We start from the raw sequence: 14602 nt of genomic DNA, 5'->3' as shown, positions 1-14602 counted from the left end.
TCCAGTTGATTGAATTACTCGTTTAATAAATGTTTATAGTCACTGAAAATGCCAGCAAAATGACGCAACTGTAATGTGATATTTGAAAAAAACTTTGCTAATTAATACACTGGTATAATTGCACCGTTGTACAACCCGCACTTAAACACATTTATAATGTTTTGATTCAACGGTAGAGCTAAGATCATTTTGTAGTAGACCAAGAGAACAATAGGTGTTAGGTGATAAAGGTCTAACGTAGTAAAAATCATCATAATTGTGGGATTTTAGAAAACTGATATAATGGATCTACTATACTACCATCGTTGTTTATTCAAAGGGTGCGTATATCTGCTATTTTTGATTCTGACCATACACCATTCGGCTTCTAAAGTTATCGAAGATTTTTCTCCTATGGAACCTCAGAGTATACTGGTTGTACCAGATCTTCATGATGCAATTCATATTGGTTTATTCACTACAGTTGGCAAGCGTCTTGTCGAAAGAGGACACAACGTCAGTATCTTAAGTCATAAGAACTTACTTAACGATGACTTGAATCGAAATTTCAACATTATTTCATATGAGTCTACAACAAATGTGTCAAGTTGTACAACTGATAGGATATCTCTTACAGAAGGCTCTAATGATTGCGCACTGGTAAAACTGATTAACATTGCCTGGTATTGGTACAAACACTCTGATCAAGATGCTTATCTCAATGAATGTAGCTCAATTCTTGGAAATGACAAATTAATAAAGAACCTCATAAGATCTCAATTCAACAAGGTCCTCTGTGACGTATCATCACCTTGCTGTTCAATTTTAGCAAGATATATCAACGTAACCTTTGTGAATTTTGCTAGTAAAGGGGCTCTTGGCACCAGACATTTCCGTTGGTACTACGTACCGAATGTTCTATCAGTGGTTCCGGAGTTTATGTCAGGATTCACTAACCGTATGGACCGTTGGCAGCGCACTCAAAACGTTCTCTTTTACCTTCACTCCGTAATCGTTTACGATTTCTGGATGTTTGGAGCGTATGATAGATTAAAACACAACCACAATATATTAACAAACGAGAAAGCTTTTGATATCATTGGAAAAGCTGATTTACTTCTGTTGAATACTGATTTAACCGTGGAATTTCCAAGACCGTATATGCAGAATGTTATATTCGTAGGTGGTATATCGGGTAGAAATTCGTCAAAGCTCGACAAGGTAATTCTGAAGAAATTGTGTTATCATAGAATATCATAATAATATTTTGATAATAACACTTCTATTCTTCGGTTGTTAAGAACCATGATTGAATAGATAGACATTAAGTACATTCTAAATGAATAGGCCTAGTATACATTTTAGAAACTGTTTAGTCAATAGATTATAATCCATGAGAATATCGAATTCTGAAATGTATCTGATAAAAACGTGCAATCGTTAAATTAGTAAGTTGCTGGTAGTTATACTTCTCGCACAATGGTGCTTGTACTTATTACGATTTCTTTCTCTTCATAATATTATTGTGATTTCTTTTTTATGATTTTAAGGACTTAGAATTGTTTCTGCAATCATCTGGACAGAATAGTGTTATCGTAGCTTCAATACATTCCAAGTTTTCTTCCACAAAACCAGAGAATCTTCAGTTATTATGGAAGGTGTTGACATCGGTTCCACAGAAAGTAGTTTGGGTTGACAATGGAGATGTTCCAAAGATGGTTACAGCCAATGAAAACGTTACAGTTATTCATGTGAACAAATTAAATGATGTTTTAGGTAGTTCGCCGATTTATTTTCAGTGTGTATGTTGTGTAGACTAATATATAATTTCCAATGTAATGTACACAAGTTTGGTTTGTAAATAATTGTTATTGTTTTAAAAGTTAAGATTGCTAATTGGTTAGTTTAGCAAGGTGTAAGCTATATGGTATAAACATATTTCCTCCACAAACGTTTCCTAGTGTAGACAGGTTTAATGTCTGCAAAAATAATTTTCTGCTGTTAGCCGAAATGTGTAAACTGGTCTACACTAGCAACCTTTCTTGCTAAAAAAAACCCTGAAATTTGCTAGTGTACGGTATACTGTAAAAGTCTACATCAACATGATATGCTAATCAACCTTTATTTGTATGTTCACGTATTTTTTTTATCTTTAGGTCACGATAGCGTAAAGGTATTCGTTAATCATGGAAACATTGACTTGGCTTACATGTCAATCTACCACGCTGTACCTAGTGTTGTCATACCTTTATTTGCTGACGAATATGAGGTGGCTGTTCGTCTCGAAGCCAAAGAAATTGCACAAATATTGCATATACAAAGGCTAACTCGAAATGCATTAGAGAATGCTTTAGATCAGGCTTTGCATAATGCAACGTAAGTCTTTATTATTAGTTTATGTAAAACATTCTCAGATAATTAGCATAAGTTTTTTCATCTTTGTCTATGTGTTCTCTATTATTGCAATAATGGATGAATTGGGGAAAAAATTAATAATATTAGGGATAGGGTGTAAGAAAAACATAAATTGATTTTTTAAGATTAATTTGTACGTTTGATTTTTGCAGGTTAAAGGAACAAGTGATTTGGTGGTCTGAAGTTCAGCAAGACTTTCATGACATCCTGCTGCCCCCTATCGACCGCGCAGTGTTCTGGATTGAGCATGTGATGAAGTTCAGTGGCGAGTACTTACGCTCAGCTGCGTTTCAATTGAATACATTACAATACTTTCTGTTAGATGTTTTGTTGTTTGTTTTAATCTGTGTGTTTCTTTTTATTTACATTATACGGAAGTTTTGTTTGCTGTGCTGCTGCAATAAACGAACCTTCTCAAAGGATAAAAATAATAAAGTGAAGCAACAATAGAACAGTGAATAATTGGTAGAATAAAAGAGGACTTTTTTTATTTTATCTATCCAGTATAAAAGGATATTCCGATAGTAGGCCAGTAACTATACAATACAAAAGTTAGAATTTACATAATAATAGAACTTAATAATAGAAAAGTCTGCAAAATTGTTTCACAATTCACATCTTAAAAAGTTGTAAGATGTCCCATTCGCTGAGGTAATGAGTGAATATGACCCGAAAGTGTCACTCTGCATATTTACTTTTAATTCCATTAGTGATCAGTCTGTATAGTACTGCTTATTTGATGAGTTTGTTTGCAAAATACCAAACAATTGGTATAGTCAGACTACCAGAAACTTCAATACAATTGGCGCTAAATCCCATTGTCCAAGCTTTCAAAAGCAAGTCTTTTGCTTCTTTATTTCCTAATGTTTCACACGAATTGCTTTCAAAAAGTACGTTAGCACCCGAAGGCCCTTTGTGACGTAGCTGAATGATTCGGCACCGGGGATTATATAAGGTATTCCCTGCTTTACACTCCACCTAACGTAAACAATTTGTACCAACACACGATGCATTCCAAAAGCACTTTATGGTAATCTCACTGTATTGTGATTATGATGTCATATGATCTATTGTAAATAGGCTGTCTAATAAAGACAAATTCACATAGGGTTGTTATACCAAAACTCAAGAGTGAAAGATGTGAAAATAAATACCTTTCTTTCTGAGTTTGTGTTCGTATCTTTGATGCACACTTGAACTTGTGAATTGGTATTTTTAATATAAATACATTAATTAAAAGATCAGAGGCTATATATAACAAGAACAAGAAACTTATATATAGCAACATGATACACAACTTTTTCTCGTCACTTTCAATTCAATTAACAAGAAATATATAAAATCAAAACTATAATAAACTAAAATAATTTTTTTGCCCTTTTCTTTTTTTTATGTTTTAGTCTATGCCTAATAGTGGATTATTGTATGTATTGACGTACATGCTCATTTTGTTGCCCTTTTCTTTTTTTTATGTTTTAGTCTATGCCTAATAGTGGATTATTGTATGTATTGACGTACATGCTCATTTTAATTAACCAAATTGATAATTTCAGTTGCAGAGAAAGTGTTTTTTTTAATTAAAATGATATTTGAATATAATGACAGAGACAAGAAAGAATAGAGAAATGGTGACTATAGATTATCATTGAACCGAGTTCCGCATGGAACGCAGATTGTATCAATTTTATGTTTACGTTTCGAATGAACTGATTCATACGTAATTGAGTGAGTCAGTTGTATGTTATGTGGATATAATATTTAAAAGACCTCCCGTGGTTTGGATTAGAGATTACGGAAACCATCATATTTATCTTTTCGTTTGAATTAAATAATTAAAAGCTCCCTCGAACTTGTAGATTTATCAGTGACATTGCGGAGAGGCACACAAGTTGACAATTGTTAATCCTTTTGTAAAGTAAGCATTATGCTATAATATAGGAATTAGTTTAACGAATTCCTCCATCGTGCTAGTAGTTGACATCCTGTTCTTTTTCCAATCAATAAAAAACATTTATTTACGTATTACACATTTTGGAAAGACAATTTTTAAAATAATTAATATCATCTCCCACTTTGACAAAATTCTTCGAAATTGTGTTTAAAGTAATGTCATGACATGACGTACCAAACTTCTGACATTTATTTAAATCATTACACCATGGAGGTATAAAATTTATACCTCCATGATTACACTTTGTAGTACAATTTTGATTAATAAAAACTAACTGCACAGTTTAATTTATATTAATATAACAAGAAAGTGTGAATAGCACGTTATAGACTATGATGTTTAAAGTTTATTAGCACAAAGCTTTGAATATAGTCTAGTCACCATAGGCCTATGTAAAATGTTTTGTTATTTACATATAATATCACTAATTATCAACTCACCAATGATATGTGGCTGTTAAACTTTTTGTATGCATTTTACAGATGATTTTTTTGCTATTTTGTTTACATTTATTCTGCAGATTTGACACATAATTTATGCCCAGTCATGGGGAATATAGTGAATAGCCTGAAATAAAAAAATCAATTAGTTCAAATTGGTTACAGAATAATTGTCAGAATCGTCGTCTGCTTCTAGTTTTAACACAGCGCCGCCAGTGGTTGATTAACTCATTGATGCGTACATCTTTTGATATTACTAATTCGCCTATTGTCATAGTGCGAACCCAAATGCTTGGGTAGACACGGCTCAATAGTGGGCGATAGAATAGGTATTTATTTAAATATGAATAGGCACTAGTCACCACTTGCTCTAATACAATCCGAAACCATTTCAAAATCAATCGAGTGCACACAACAAACAACATTGGACATCTTACAGCGAGTTTATAACCGTTTTATTTAAGAAATCAACATTTTATGGTGAAAAAATCATAAAGCATTTTGCACTGCGATCGAATAATTGGAATATACTATATGTCATTTTTAAGGATTTACTCTGTTTTTCGAAACTGGAATTATGATATAACACTGAGTAACAGACAATTGGTGTCATCAGTCAGCACAATGGAACAGTTATATACAATTCTCATTTTATTTTTAAGTATTACATCAACGTTAACGCAAGAAGACGGTAAGTAATTGATACCATCTTCCTCCTGTTGATTGCATTCAGCCATTTTGACAGTTTTAATTTGAGATTCATCACTGTCTGTATCCTGTCATACAGTATCTCATTATTTCTTTGTCAATCGCAATATTCAGATCTCATATATTTCTTAACATTCGATTTTTTAAAAGTTCAAACACGCATTAAATTGACACTAATTTTATTATTGATTTCACCCAATGTTACAATATTCTTATGCGTCTGTAAAACCATCTAAATAATGTACAAACCAACAGCAAAATATTTTATAGTAAGACTCACGGAGGCCTATTTTGATATACTGTTAATAATGACATCTTCTTCATCCCCCTTCCATAGCCTACAGTATCTCTGTTTACTTTAAAATTCTTTACCTATTTTGTATCTCCAGTTTATGTCGCCAAACTGATTTTTCCTTTGGTATAATATTCTTCTATGAATGTTGCACAACAGGCGAGAAACGATTAAATAATACCTATTGTTGGTGTGAGAACACTAATGAATTGTGTTATGTATAGTGGCATTGTTAGAAAACAATCCAAATTATTTAACAATCGCTTTGATCAGTAGATTTTAATACCATTTAAATGCCATCGGCTCTTATAATCGACTGTAAAAAATGTACAACAATCACCAGGTAAAATGAGTAATTTACATTTTCGTCTATATTACGTAATTTAGAGAGAAATCTATAGTGATCTATAGTAAAAACAAACATTTAAAAATAACCCAGAAAAGAAGGTGAGGAAACAAAATTGGTCATTAAAATAAATTTTCTACTATACTGGTGTATACCTGTAAAACTGTTATTCTGATAAACATTTTGTGTAAAAACAAATAAATGACTCATTAAAAAGTAACAATTGATATTTTTATATAAGAAACAAACACATTAACAATTTCCGGTACGTTTTAACGATAGAAATGTTAATTATGTCTCTATAATTGAGAAGATAGTACAGGTTTATGTTGGTTTAAGACTGTATATGGGCCTACATTCAAACTGAGAATAGAAGGATCACGTTTACCAAACAATATGTTTGTTATGAATAAAATTCGTTTGATTATGTAAAGTCTAACATTCACTGGTATTGTATTTTATCATTGAATCGGACTAATTGCATCTTTAGTAATATCACTATGGTTACAGTGGCCTTTGATTATATCATCTCATTATGAATGCAAAATACGGCTTAGAAAATTGTTTTTAAAAAATGAAAAATTTTTTATTATCCAGGTCTACATGAATATGCACTTGAAGGAATAAGACACAAGTTGAGTTTAAACCCTCGTAGCATTAAATTTGTCGCGACAACCTATTACAATATTAGGCCTATTATTTTCTCCTCGTGGCCATTGTTCAGTAATATCATGTACCTATAAATTAGGTCCGGGGTGGATCAAACTTAAAGTTTTTCTGACTTATATGACTCTCCTTCCCCCAACCCCCAACATAACTTCTTCATTGTAGGCCATTTATTGTGTATATCTAGTATGTTGTATTATTGTGGAAATAAATTAAATTGAATTGAAAAAATGAAATGGTAATATCAATCAAAATAACACATTTACTAGGCCTGCTCGTTCCCCCAAATCTTTACTTCTTGTGATACAAATTAGGCTTCGTATTACGTGAATATAACGCGTAGTTTACATATTTTAGGAATAACTACACACGAAGGTCATGGATTTAAATGCATTGTAATAATAATGGAATAGAGGATATTCAGATCCTAAGAAACCTACTAAAATCCCAATAAAACCACACTGACTCATCTTGTGTCTTCTGTATATACAGTAATAATATAATGGGAATAACAAAAGAGATGGTGGTGAATATAACCCGTTGTATACTGTACAATATACTGACTTAGCAATAGTATTACTGAAAACGTGCGATTTATGTTAAAATACCGCGGTCATTATTATTATTATTAATGAAAAAAGACTGAAGTATTTGCGGTCGTTACTGTAATTGTTAAAGTGCAAATATTGACTGTAAACAGTGTAACCCAATGAAATCACACCTCGGATACCGAATGAGGTTCAAGTTGCAGGTATACCGTGTGTGACCAAAAAGAACACTAAACTGTTGTATTTTTTTGTGTCCAAATCACCATGAAAAGTGAAAACTCGTTATCATGTCCTGTCATATGGAAGAATCATTAACAAGCCGTAATCGATATTGGTACTTTTGTTGAAATAATGAACTTGCATCTTCTGTCATAATAAACATGTGGCATTGTCAACACCAATCAGCGCCCACTTTTCAAATCCACCTCTCAACAATATCAACCTTCATTATAGGTACTCCAACTCATTTATAATGATTTCTGTTACGCTTCCCTTTTAGTTTTTCTTCTTCATAGTTTCAGCAGCATGTGTTATTATGTTTTCTTTAAACAATGATTCATTTTCTATCTTTCAGGTTCGGCATGTTTAACCAGTCCTTGTCAATTCACAGGTTTAGATATATGTTATGAACGTCCAGGGGGGTCACCGAACTATGCTTGCGAATGCTTTTTCCCGACGTATATGGGATTTCCCTGCAACGAAGAGAATTGTAAGTACTGTACAAATATTATTATGAAGACTTAGGCTTACAAAAGAATATATTCAAAACTAGGAATTGCAACTTTTAACCACCAATCTCAGATCACTTCATTCTTTTTTTGAGTAGACTATTTATTCCAAAGCTCCTACTTCTTGAACAACGCAATAGCGTATGCGCAAGGCGTCCTTATTAGTCAACATTTGCGCTTACGACATCCTTGCATTGCGTCCTAAAGCTTGGTTCCCACTAGAACGTAACGCAAGGACGTAAACGCAACGCAACCGTTTTGACCAATGACAAGCGAAGTTATAGACAGTTAGCTTATGGCTTATTCGCTTGTGATTGGTCAATTCACTTGCGTTGCGTTACGTCTTTGTGTTGCGTCGCTAGTGGGAACCATGCTTAAACCAAGATGATACAATATATGCTAGCCTAATTGTACGTTATGTCTTCTTTTAAGTACAAATTACTTTTTTTCAGCTGTAATCCAGGATGCTGAACGTTGTTTTGGATGGCCTAATGTCTGCAGGACTTCTGCCTTCGCATCCCCCAATTACCCTAACCCCTATCCAAGCGACCTTCGAAAGCAATATCAACTTTACGTGCCAAACGCAGTGACCATTATGTTAGAGTTTGCTACGGGGTTTGACGTGGAAGCGACCAAAGACGAACTGTATATAGGCACTGGATTGTCTTTTCCTAGCGATATAAGCTTTACAACAATTCCTGGACAGCAATATGCATTTGACAATGATAACCCGCCTCCATCGGTTTTGTCACTATCAACTGATGCGATTTGGATTTATTTTTATACTGATAGAAATACGAATTTGAACGGATGGCAGTTACGATGGACTGCAGGTAGGCCTACAACATTAACAAAAATTAAAATTAAATAGTTTAATTTAAAAATACGTTTTTGTAAAAAGAGAAATGAACAATAATAATAATGAATAACAACAAACCAAAGGAAACTTTAAATTTTATTTAAAAAAAATGTAAACAATTACCAGCACGCGCAATGCATATCTGGAATTGCCGTTTTTGATTATGTAAATTTGTAATCTACATACAGAAGCATTTCACCTTTGAGATGAGGGCGCTGCATCATTTCGATCCGCACCACTGCGCACACATAGTATAGCAGCAGTAAAACAAAACATGTGAGAGAGCGACGCGGAATATTCAAAACAACATTTTATTTATTTATTTGTTTTTCTTGATTTTAGAGTTAGATGCGTGTTACTGGTCGCCCTGTATGAATGGAGGTGTTTGTTCACAAAATGGAAACTCGACCTCTTACACATGTGCTTGCACATCTTGCTTTCTGGGTGAGAGGTGTGAAGCAGGTAAGCTTCTTTCTAGAACTAAAGTAAAACCCTTTGGCTTTGCCTACTAATAGTTTTGGACCTCTTACTGACTGGAATAGTAGAGAGGCTGCTGCTTTTCAACTTTAGGTCGTTTCGCCCTACCCTTATCATAGCTTGGGCCTTGCGAGTAGAAATATGAATAATAATATAAATAAAGATGTCATTGTTGTTACTGTATAATGGTTTGTAGGTCTAGGCCTATATAGGCTTAAACTGCAGCTTATTTGGTAAAATTGCACATTTTTAACTTTTAAATCAACACATTTTTGTTTTGTTAGCGGTTGATCGCTGTGACGCTAGCCCATGTCAAAATGGAGCTACATGTGTAATGTCGGATGATTGTGCTTCCCTCACTTGCGCATGCCCAGAATGCTGGACAGGTGCACTTTGTCATGAACGTAAGTAAATCATGATAAATATACAGTCAATTACTGTATACAGGTCATTAAAATTCATGGAGGAGCTCCTTTTCTGGCAAAAAGCAGCCTTTACACAAAGGAATACACTGTGAACATTTTTTTTTTGTATAGAGAATATCCTATGTATTAATTTCAGTAAAGATAACTGATAGTACTGTACTATCTATATAAAGTTTATTTTTTAATCGGTTTAAGTGTTTTACTGCTTATTGTAATTTATTTCATTTGATATAATATTTAACACATTTTATCCTAATACATAAACCCTGCTCATTCGGTGCTGTATTCATTTTCCAAAAGATGAATCAAGGATCAAGTTGTTCCGCTCATAATACTATATACTTGCTATACATTCACATCCCATACATTGATATTTCTTTACAGGTGTAAACCAATGTGGTAGTTTACCATGTCAAAATGGTGGTACCTGCATCCCTCTTGGTACTGGTTGTGTCGACTATACTTGCCAGTGTAACCCATGCTATGTTGGACAAGATTGTATGACAGGTAAAACAATTTCTATTTTTGTATGTGTGCCATTATGCATTCATCTATCCAAAAGGCTGATTAAAGCCATGTCTACACTATCAAACTTTATGTGACAACAAAATGTGATGTGCCCATATATGGATATGATGATGTCATATCTCTACCATATTTGGGTATATCACTATCATATTAGGCAACATCACATTTTTTTTGTCAAATTAGTTTGATAGTGTAGACAGAGCTTAAGAACCATAATTGTAATGCAATCCAGTGTTTGATAGACATCTATACTACTCTAGACAAATCAATGTCTATAAACCAAATACTTGAGTTGCTACAAGACAATAGATGATATTCAAATCAAGGACTGATTGTCACAGTATGATAAACATGTTATATAAAAGGCTTCAAAAGTTAAGTATTGCACTTTACAAGGTTAAACTCATTTTATAATAATAGAGATATTTATACAGTGGTCTTCCTATGTTGATGCATCATGGTTACAGGTTTTAGTGGTGTGCTATACTGAATTTTATGCCTGATGGCTTTAAACTCGGGGGAGTTTTTGTGAACCCCTTTTTCTGCAAGCACCCACTTTAAACATAGACCAATAGTGAAATTGATGGTAAATAGGCATAACCAGTATAGCTCATGATAATTGTTGCCCCTTTGATAGAAAAAAATAATCCCATGTAAAAATACAGGCTTGGACTTATTAGTTATTTGGGGGAGTGGAGGTTGAAGGTAAAGTAATATCTGTATAATATTTGACCCATGTAATTGTAGTTATTTTGAACTTGGAAAAACATATTTTTAAAAAGATCATAGATGAAAATTGAGATAAGCCAAAGAGAAGATACTGTCAATTTACAAATGATACACTATTCTCAGATATCATCTGTGAAATTCTTTCATTAGATTATAATATAGAGTATTTGCAATTAGTGCAAGGCAGAGTCTGGTACTTGTTTTATTGTTATCAAACCAAGAATTTCAAACCAGTGAACCAGAACCAATTACAAATTGCAGGCAAACAGGTTTTCTACTTGAATACAATATAAATGAAAAAAATACATAGTACTGTACAATTAGTATGTAATCATTTTCGTTTATAAATAAAATTATTATATTGATATAAAGTTTGCTGTAGTTGAGTTTCTCAACGTTTCGATCAATATAATACTTTGATTGTCCTCAGGAGTTAGAAAATTATATTTATATAACATTTATACTTCAGCTGAAAATTCTGTAGTTTTAAACTTGATTGTTTGTATTTTCAGCGGTTGATTTGTGTGAAACGTCTAACAGTTGTCTAAATGGAGCAACATGTCAAATGCTGGATGATTGTAGTGAGGCAAGATGTTTGTGTTCTGGATGCTACACTGGACCAACTTGTTCAATCTGTAAGTTAAACAAACTTTAAACTTAAGTTAGATTTACTTGCTTACTACCCCATACAGTTATAGTCAATTTATCATGCTCTATGTACGTCAGAATTGATATTAAAGTTTAGGATCCCAGCTTAAGAAATAAAGAGGCAATTAACTATTCAAGCAAGGAAGTCAAGCAACTTCAGTTTTACTACAGACTTAATAAATTTTGAAATACATTACAGTACTTACTACTAATAGTACTTAGCACAATTACGAATACTTTATCGTTGTTCTATCTGTTCTAACTTTTGTAATATGATCAAATTTTTCATTTATATTACTTATTACTATGTATGATTTCAGTACAAAATCCTTGTAATACGTTTCCCTGTCAAAATGGTGGAGATTGCACACCTAATTCTTGTATTGAGTTCTCCTGTACCTGTCGAGGATGCTACACAGGTTCACAATGCCAAACACGTAAGTAATAATTAAACAAAATATTAAGCTGTGTCTACACTATCAAACTTTATGTGACAAAAAATGTGACGTGCCCATATAGGGACATTATGATGTCATATCACTTCCATATTTGAGCATACAGTATCACTACCATATTTGGGCACATCACACTTTTGATATTGTAGACAGAGCTTTTGTCTTATTAGTGGGTATTCCAAGACATACAATTTATTTTACAATTTTCTTGAATTTAGATTAATCTTCCATAATATACCCTCCAAAGTTATCAACTATGTTTTTACAAGAGGTTTATTAACTGTTTCAATGATTATATTTATTATTATAGTGATTTATATAGTACTTTACAAAACAACAAAAATAGAAGTCTCATGTACAATAATAAAATAAAATATTATATTGAAAATACTATAAAAATATACAAAATTGCAAAAGTTTTCGAAAAAGATGATAATAATTATAGTTAACAATTCGAGTGAAATTTCAGTATACCTTTTCATGTCATATTTGGCTACAACACCTAACTTTCCATCTGCAACCACAAAGGCTAATTCTTTGTAATTTTGTTTCTTTCAGTACTTGATCCATGTAGTGCGTCGCCGTGTGTTAATGGTGTGTGTGTGGCTAGTGCGACAAACTCATGTCAAGAATACACCTGTAGCTGTAACTTCTGCTTTGAAGGTGTCAATTGTGATATTGGTAAGTGATCAGCTTTAGTACCAAATGAGGGGTTTCATTTTGATAGGGGTTAACCATAGTGCTAAAACATATATTGCCCCCTGTTCATTTCACAGGAAAATGTCTCTTTAATAGAGCTGTTCCAAAGTATATTGAACTAGTTGTAATATTAGCTAAACATAAAGGAGCAGGTTAATTTCGCTAATTTTGGGGTTTTTTCAAAAAAAACTACTAACTCATAAAGGAGCATAGTTTGTAACAAATATCAAAAAAATTACAAGGTTATTCATTATGTATTTTCAGTAATTGTTCCTAATTTCAAACAAGATAAATTAAACTATAAAACAGATATATTAAATTAAAGTAATTTATTTGTATTTTACAAACAAATTGTAAATTATTTATTTATGTTTTTCAGCTATTGATCCCTGTCAAGATGCACCTTGTCAGAACGGTGGCATTTGCACGACCAGCTCCACTTTCTGTTTATCTGCGGTTTGCACATGCGACTCATGTCATTATGGTCCTGAATGCCAGTACAGTAAGTATATATCATTGCATTCAACTCACAATTTGTGTTTGCCTAAAATATTAGGTTTTTCAAAGGATTTAAAAAAGTATTTAATTTAGCCTGGTTGTTCAAAAGCTTACGAATTCCATGTTCTTATTTCTCCCAAATTCTTTATAATAAAAAGCTTATTTATTTATAATAGAAACATTAGTTTTCGATATTTAGCAATATGCCTACAAAATAATGTTTTATACTTTTTTTGTATACATTTTATAATGGCCATAAACAATTTGGCAATTCAAAATAGATTCTATATATTGTATCATTATATGTTTCAGATTTTTGTATTATGAATGAATAAATATCCCAATATATATTTTTAATTATTTTCAGCTGTTGACCAGTGCCAGAACAATCCTTGTGAGAATGGGGGTAATTGTGTCCCTAGCCTAAATTCATGTGTTGATCTCACATGTGAGTGTGCTGCCTGTTTTACAGGAGATATGTGCCAAACACGTAAGTTTACAATCTAAAATTATTATCTACCTTAAGAAAGATACACTATTATTACTAATGTATACATTGTATGTTATCTTCTTGTCATGCATTCACATATGCTGCTAGACATTAAGATCCAGATAATATTTTGTAATGCCATTCCTACTCACTACAAGATATACAAAAAAAGATTCTATACTTATAATTCTGTATTTTCATGAACAAAATAGGATATAGAAATAAAATAATGTTTTCTTTTTTTTGTAGGTATTGATATTTGTTCATCTAATCCGTGCAACAACTTTGGTATTTGTATCGAAAATTCTGATTGTTCTGGTTACACATGTACTTGTCAGAATTGCTACACTGGAACAACATGTCTCACGTGTAAGTATTTTAAATTTATTTTTATCAAGTTTTAACTCCTCAATATTGATGGGGTGTTCCATTGCTGTAAGAAAAGGCATTAGATCTGTAAAATTTGGTCAATTTGGAACTTGGATTCTATTTTTTGTTTGTTTCAGTGTTAAATGCATGTGATGGTGTAGATTGCCTGAATGGTGGAACATGTAATGAACTGTCATGTACAGCCTTCCAGTGCAATTGTGTTGGATGCTATTCTGGAACTAATTGTGAAACATGTAAGTACCTTTCAAAATATATTTGAGATATTTTTATTATAATGTTTTGTATTGGTTGGTAGAGACTATATCATTTTATGGCATCATTTACTGAATAT

The 14602-nt window shown here is 32.5% G+C and overlaps 2 protein-coding genes across 2 annotated transcripts in view; both read left to right on the top strand.

Moving 5' to 3' along the window:
- Nucleotides 1-95: 95 nt before the first annotated feature.
- Nucleotides 96-3772, top strand: LOC140058875 (UDP-glucuronosyltransferase 2B15-like). Its single transcript, XM_072104646.1, has 4 exons — nt 96-1200; nt 1530-1755; nt 2136-2355; nt 2547-3772. Exons 1-4 carry the CDS (start codon nt 283-285, stop codon nt 2842-2844), a joined length of 1662 nt encoding a protein of 553 aa, XP_071960747.1. The 5' UTR covers nt 96-282; the 3' UTR covers nt 2845-3772.
- A 1423-nt stretch (nt 3773-5195) lies between these two features.
- Nucleotides 5196-14602, top strand: part of LOC140058857 (uncharacterized) — a 54604-nt gene continuing 45197 nt past the window's right edge. Inside the window, exons 1-13 of the mRNA XM_072104623.1 lie at nt 5196-5476; nt 7920-8054; nt 8526-8906; nt 9275-9394; nt 9694-9813; nt 10219-10341; nt 11604-11726; nt 12060-12176; nt 12753-12875; nt 13273-13395; nt 13759-13881; nt 14131-14250; nt 14388-14504. Of these exons, the coding sequence (XP_071960724.1) occupies nt 5320-5476; nt 7920-8054; nt 8526-8906; nt 9275-9394; nt 9694-9813; nt 10219-10341; nt 11604-11726; nt 12060-12176; nt 12753-12875; nt 13273-13395; nt 13759-13881; nt 14131-14250; nt 14388-14504 (1882 nt within the window). The 5' untranslated portion in view covers nt 5196-5319. The remainder of the gene's footprint in view (nt 5477-7919; nt 8055-8525; nt 8907-9274; nt 9395-9693; nt 9814-10218; nt 10342-11603; nt 11727-12059; nt 12177-12752; nt 12876-13272; nt 13396-13758; nt 13882-14130; nt 14251-14387; nt 14505-14602) is intronic.

The sequence above is a fragment of the Antedon mediterranea genome, chromosome 1, assembly GCF_964355755.1.
Source record: "Antedon mediterranea chromosome 1, ecAntMedi1.1, whole genome shotgun sequence".
In the NCBI taxonomy this organism is placed as follows: Eukaryota; Metazoa; Echinodermata; class Crinoidea; order Comatulida; family Antedonidae; genus Antedon; species Antedon mediterranea.
Note: the sequence above shows the minus strand (reverse complement) of the source record. Positions and strands in the feature narration are given on the sequence as shown.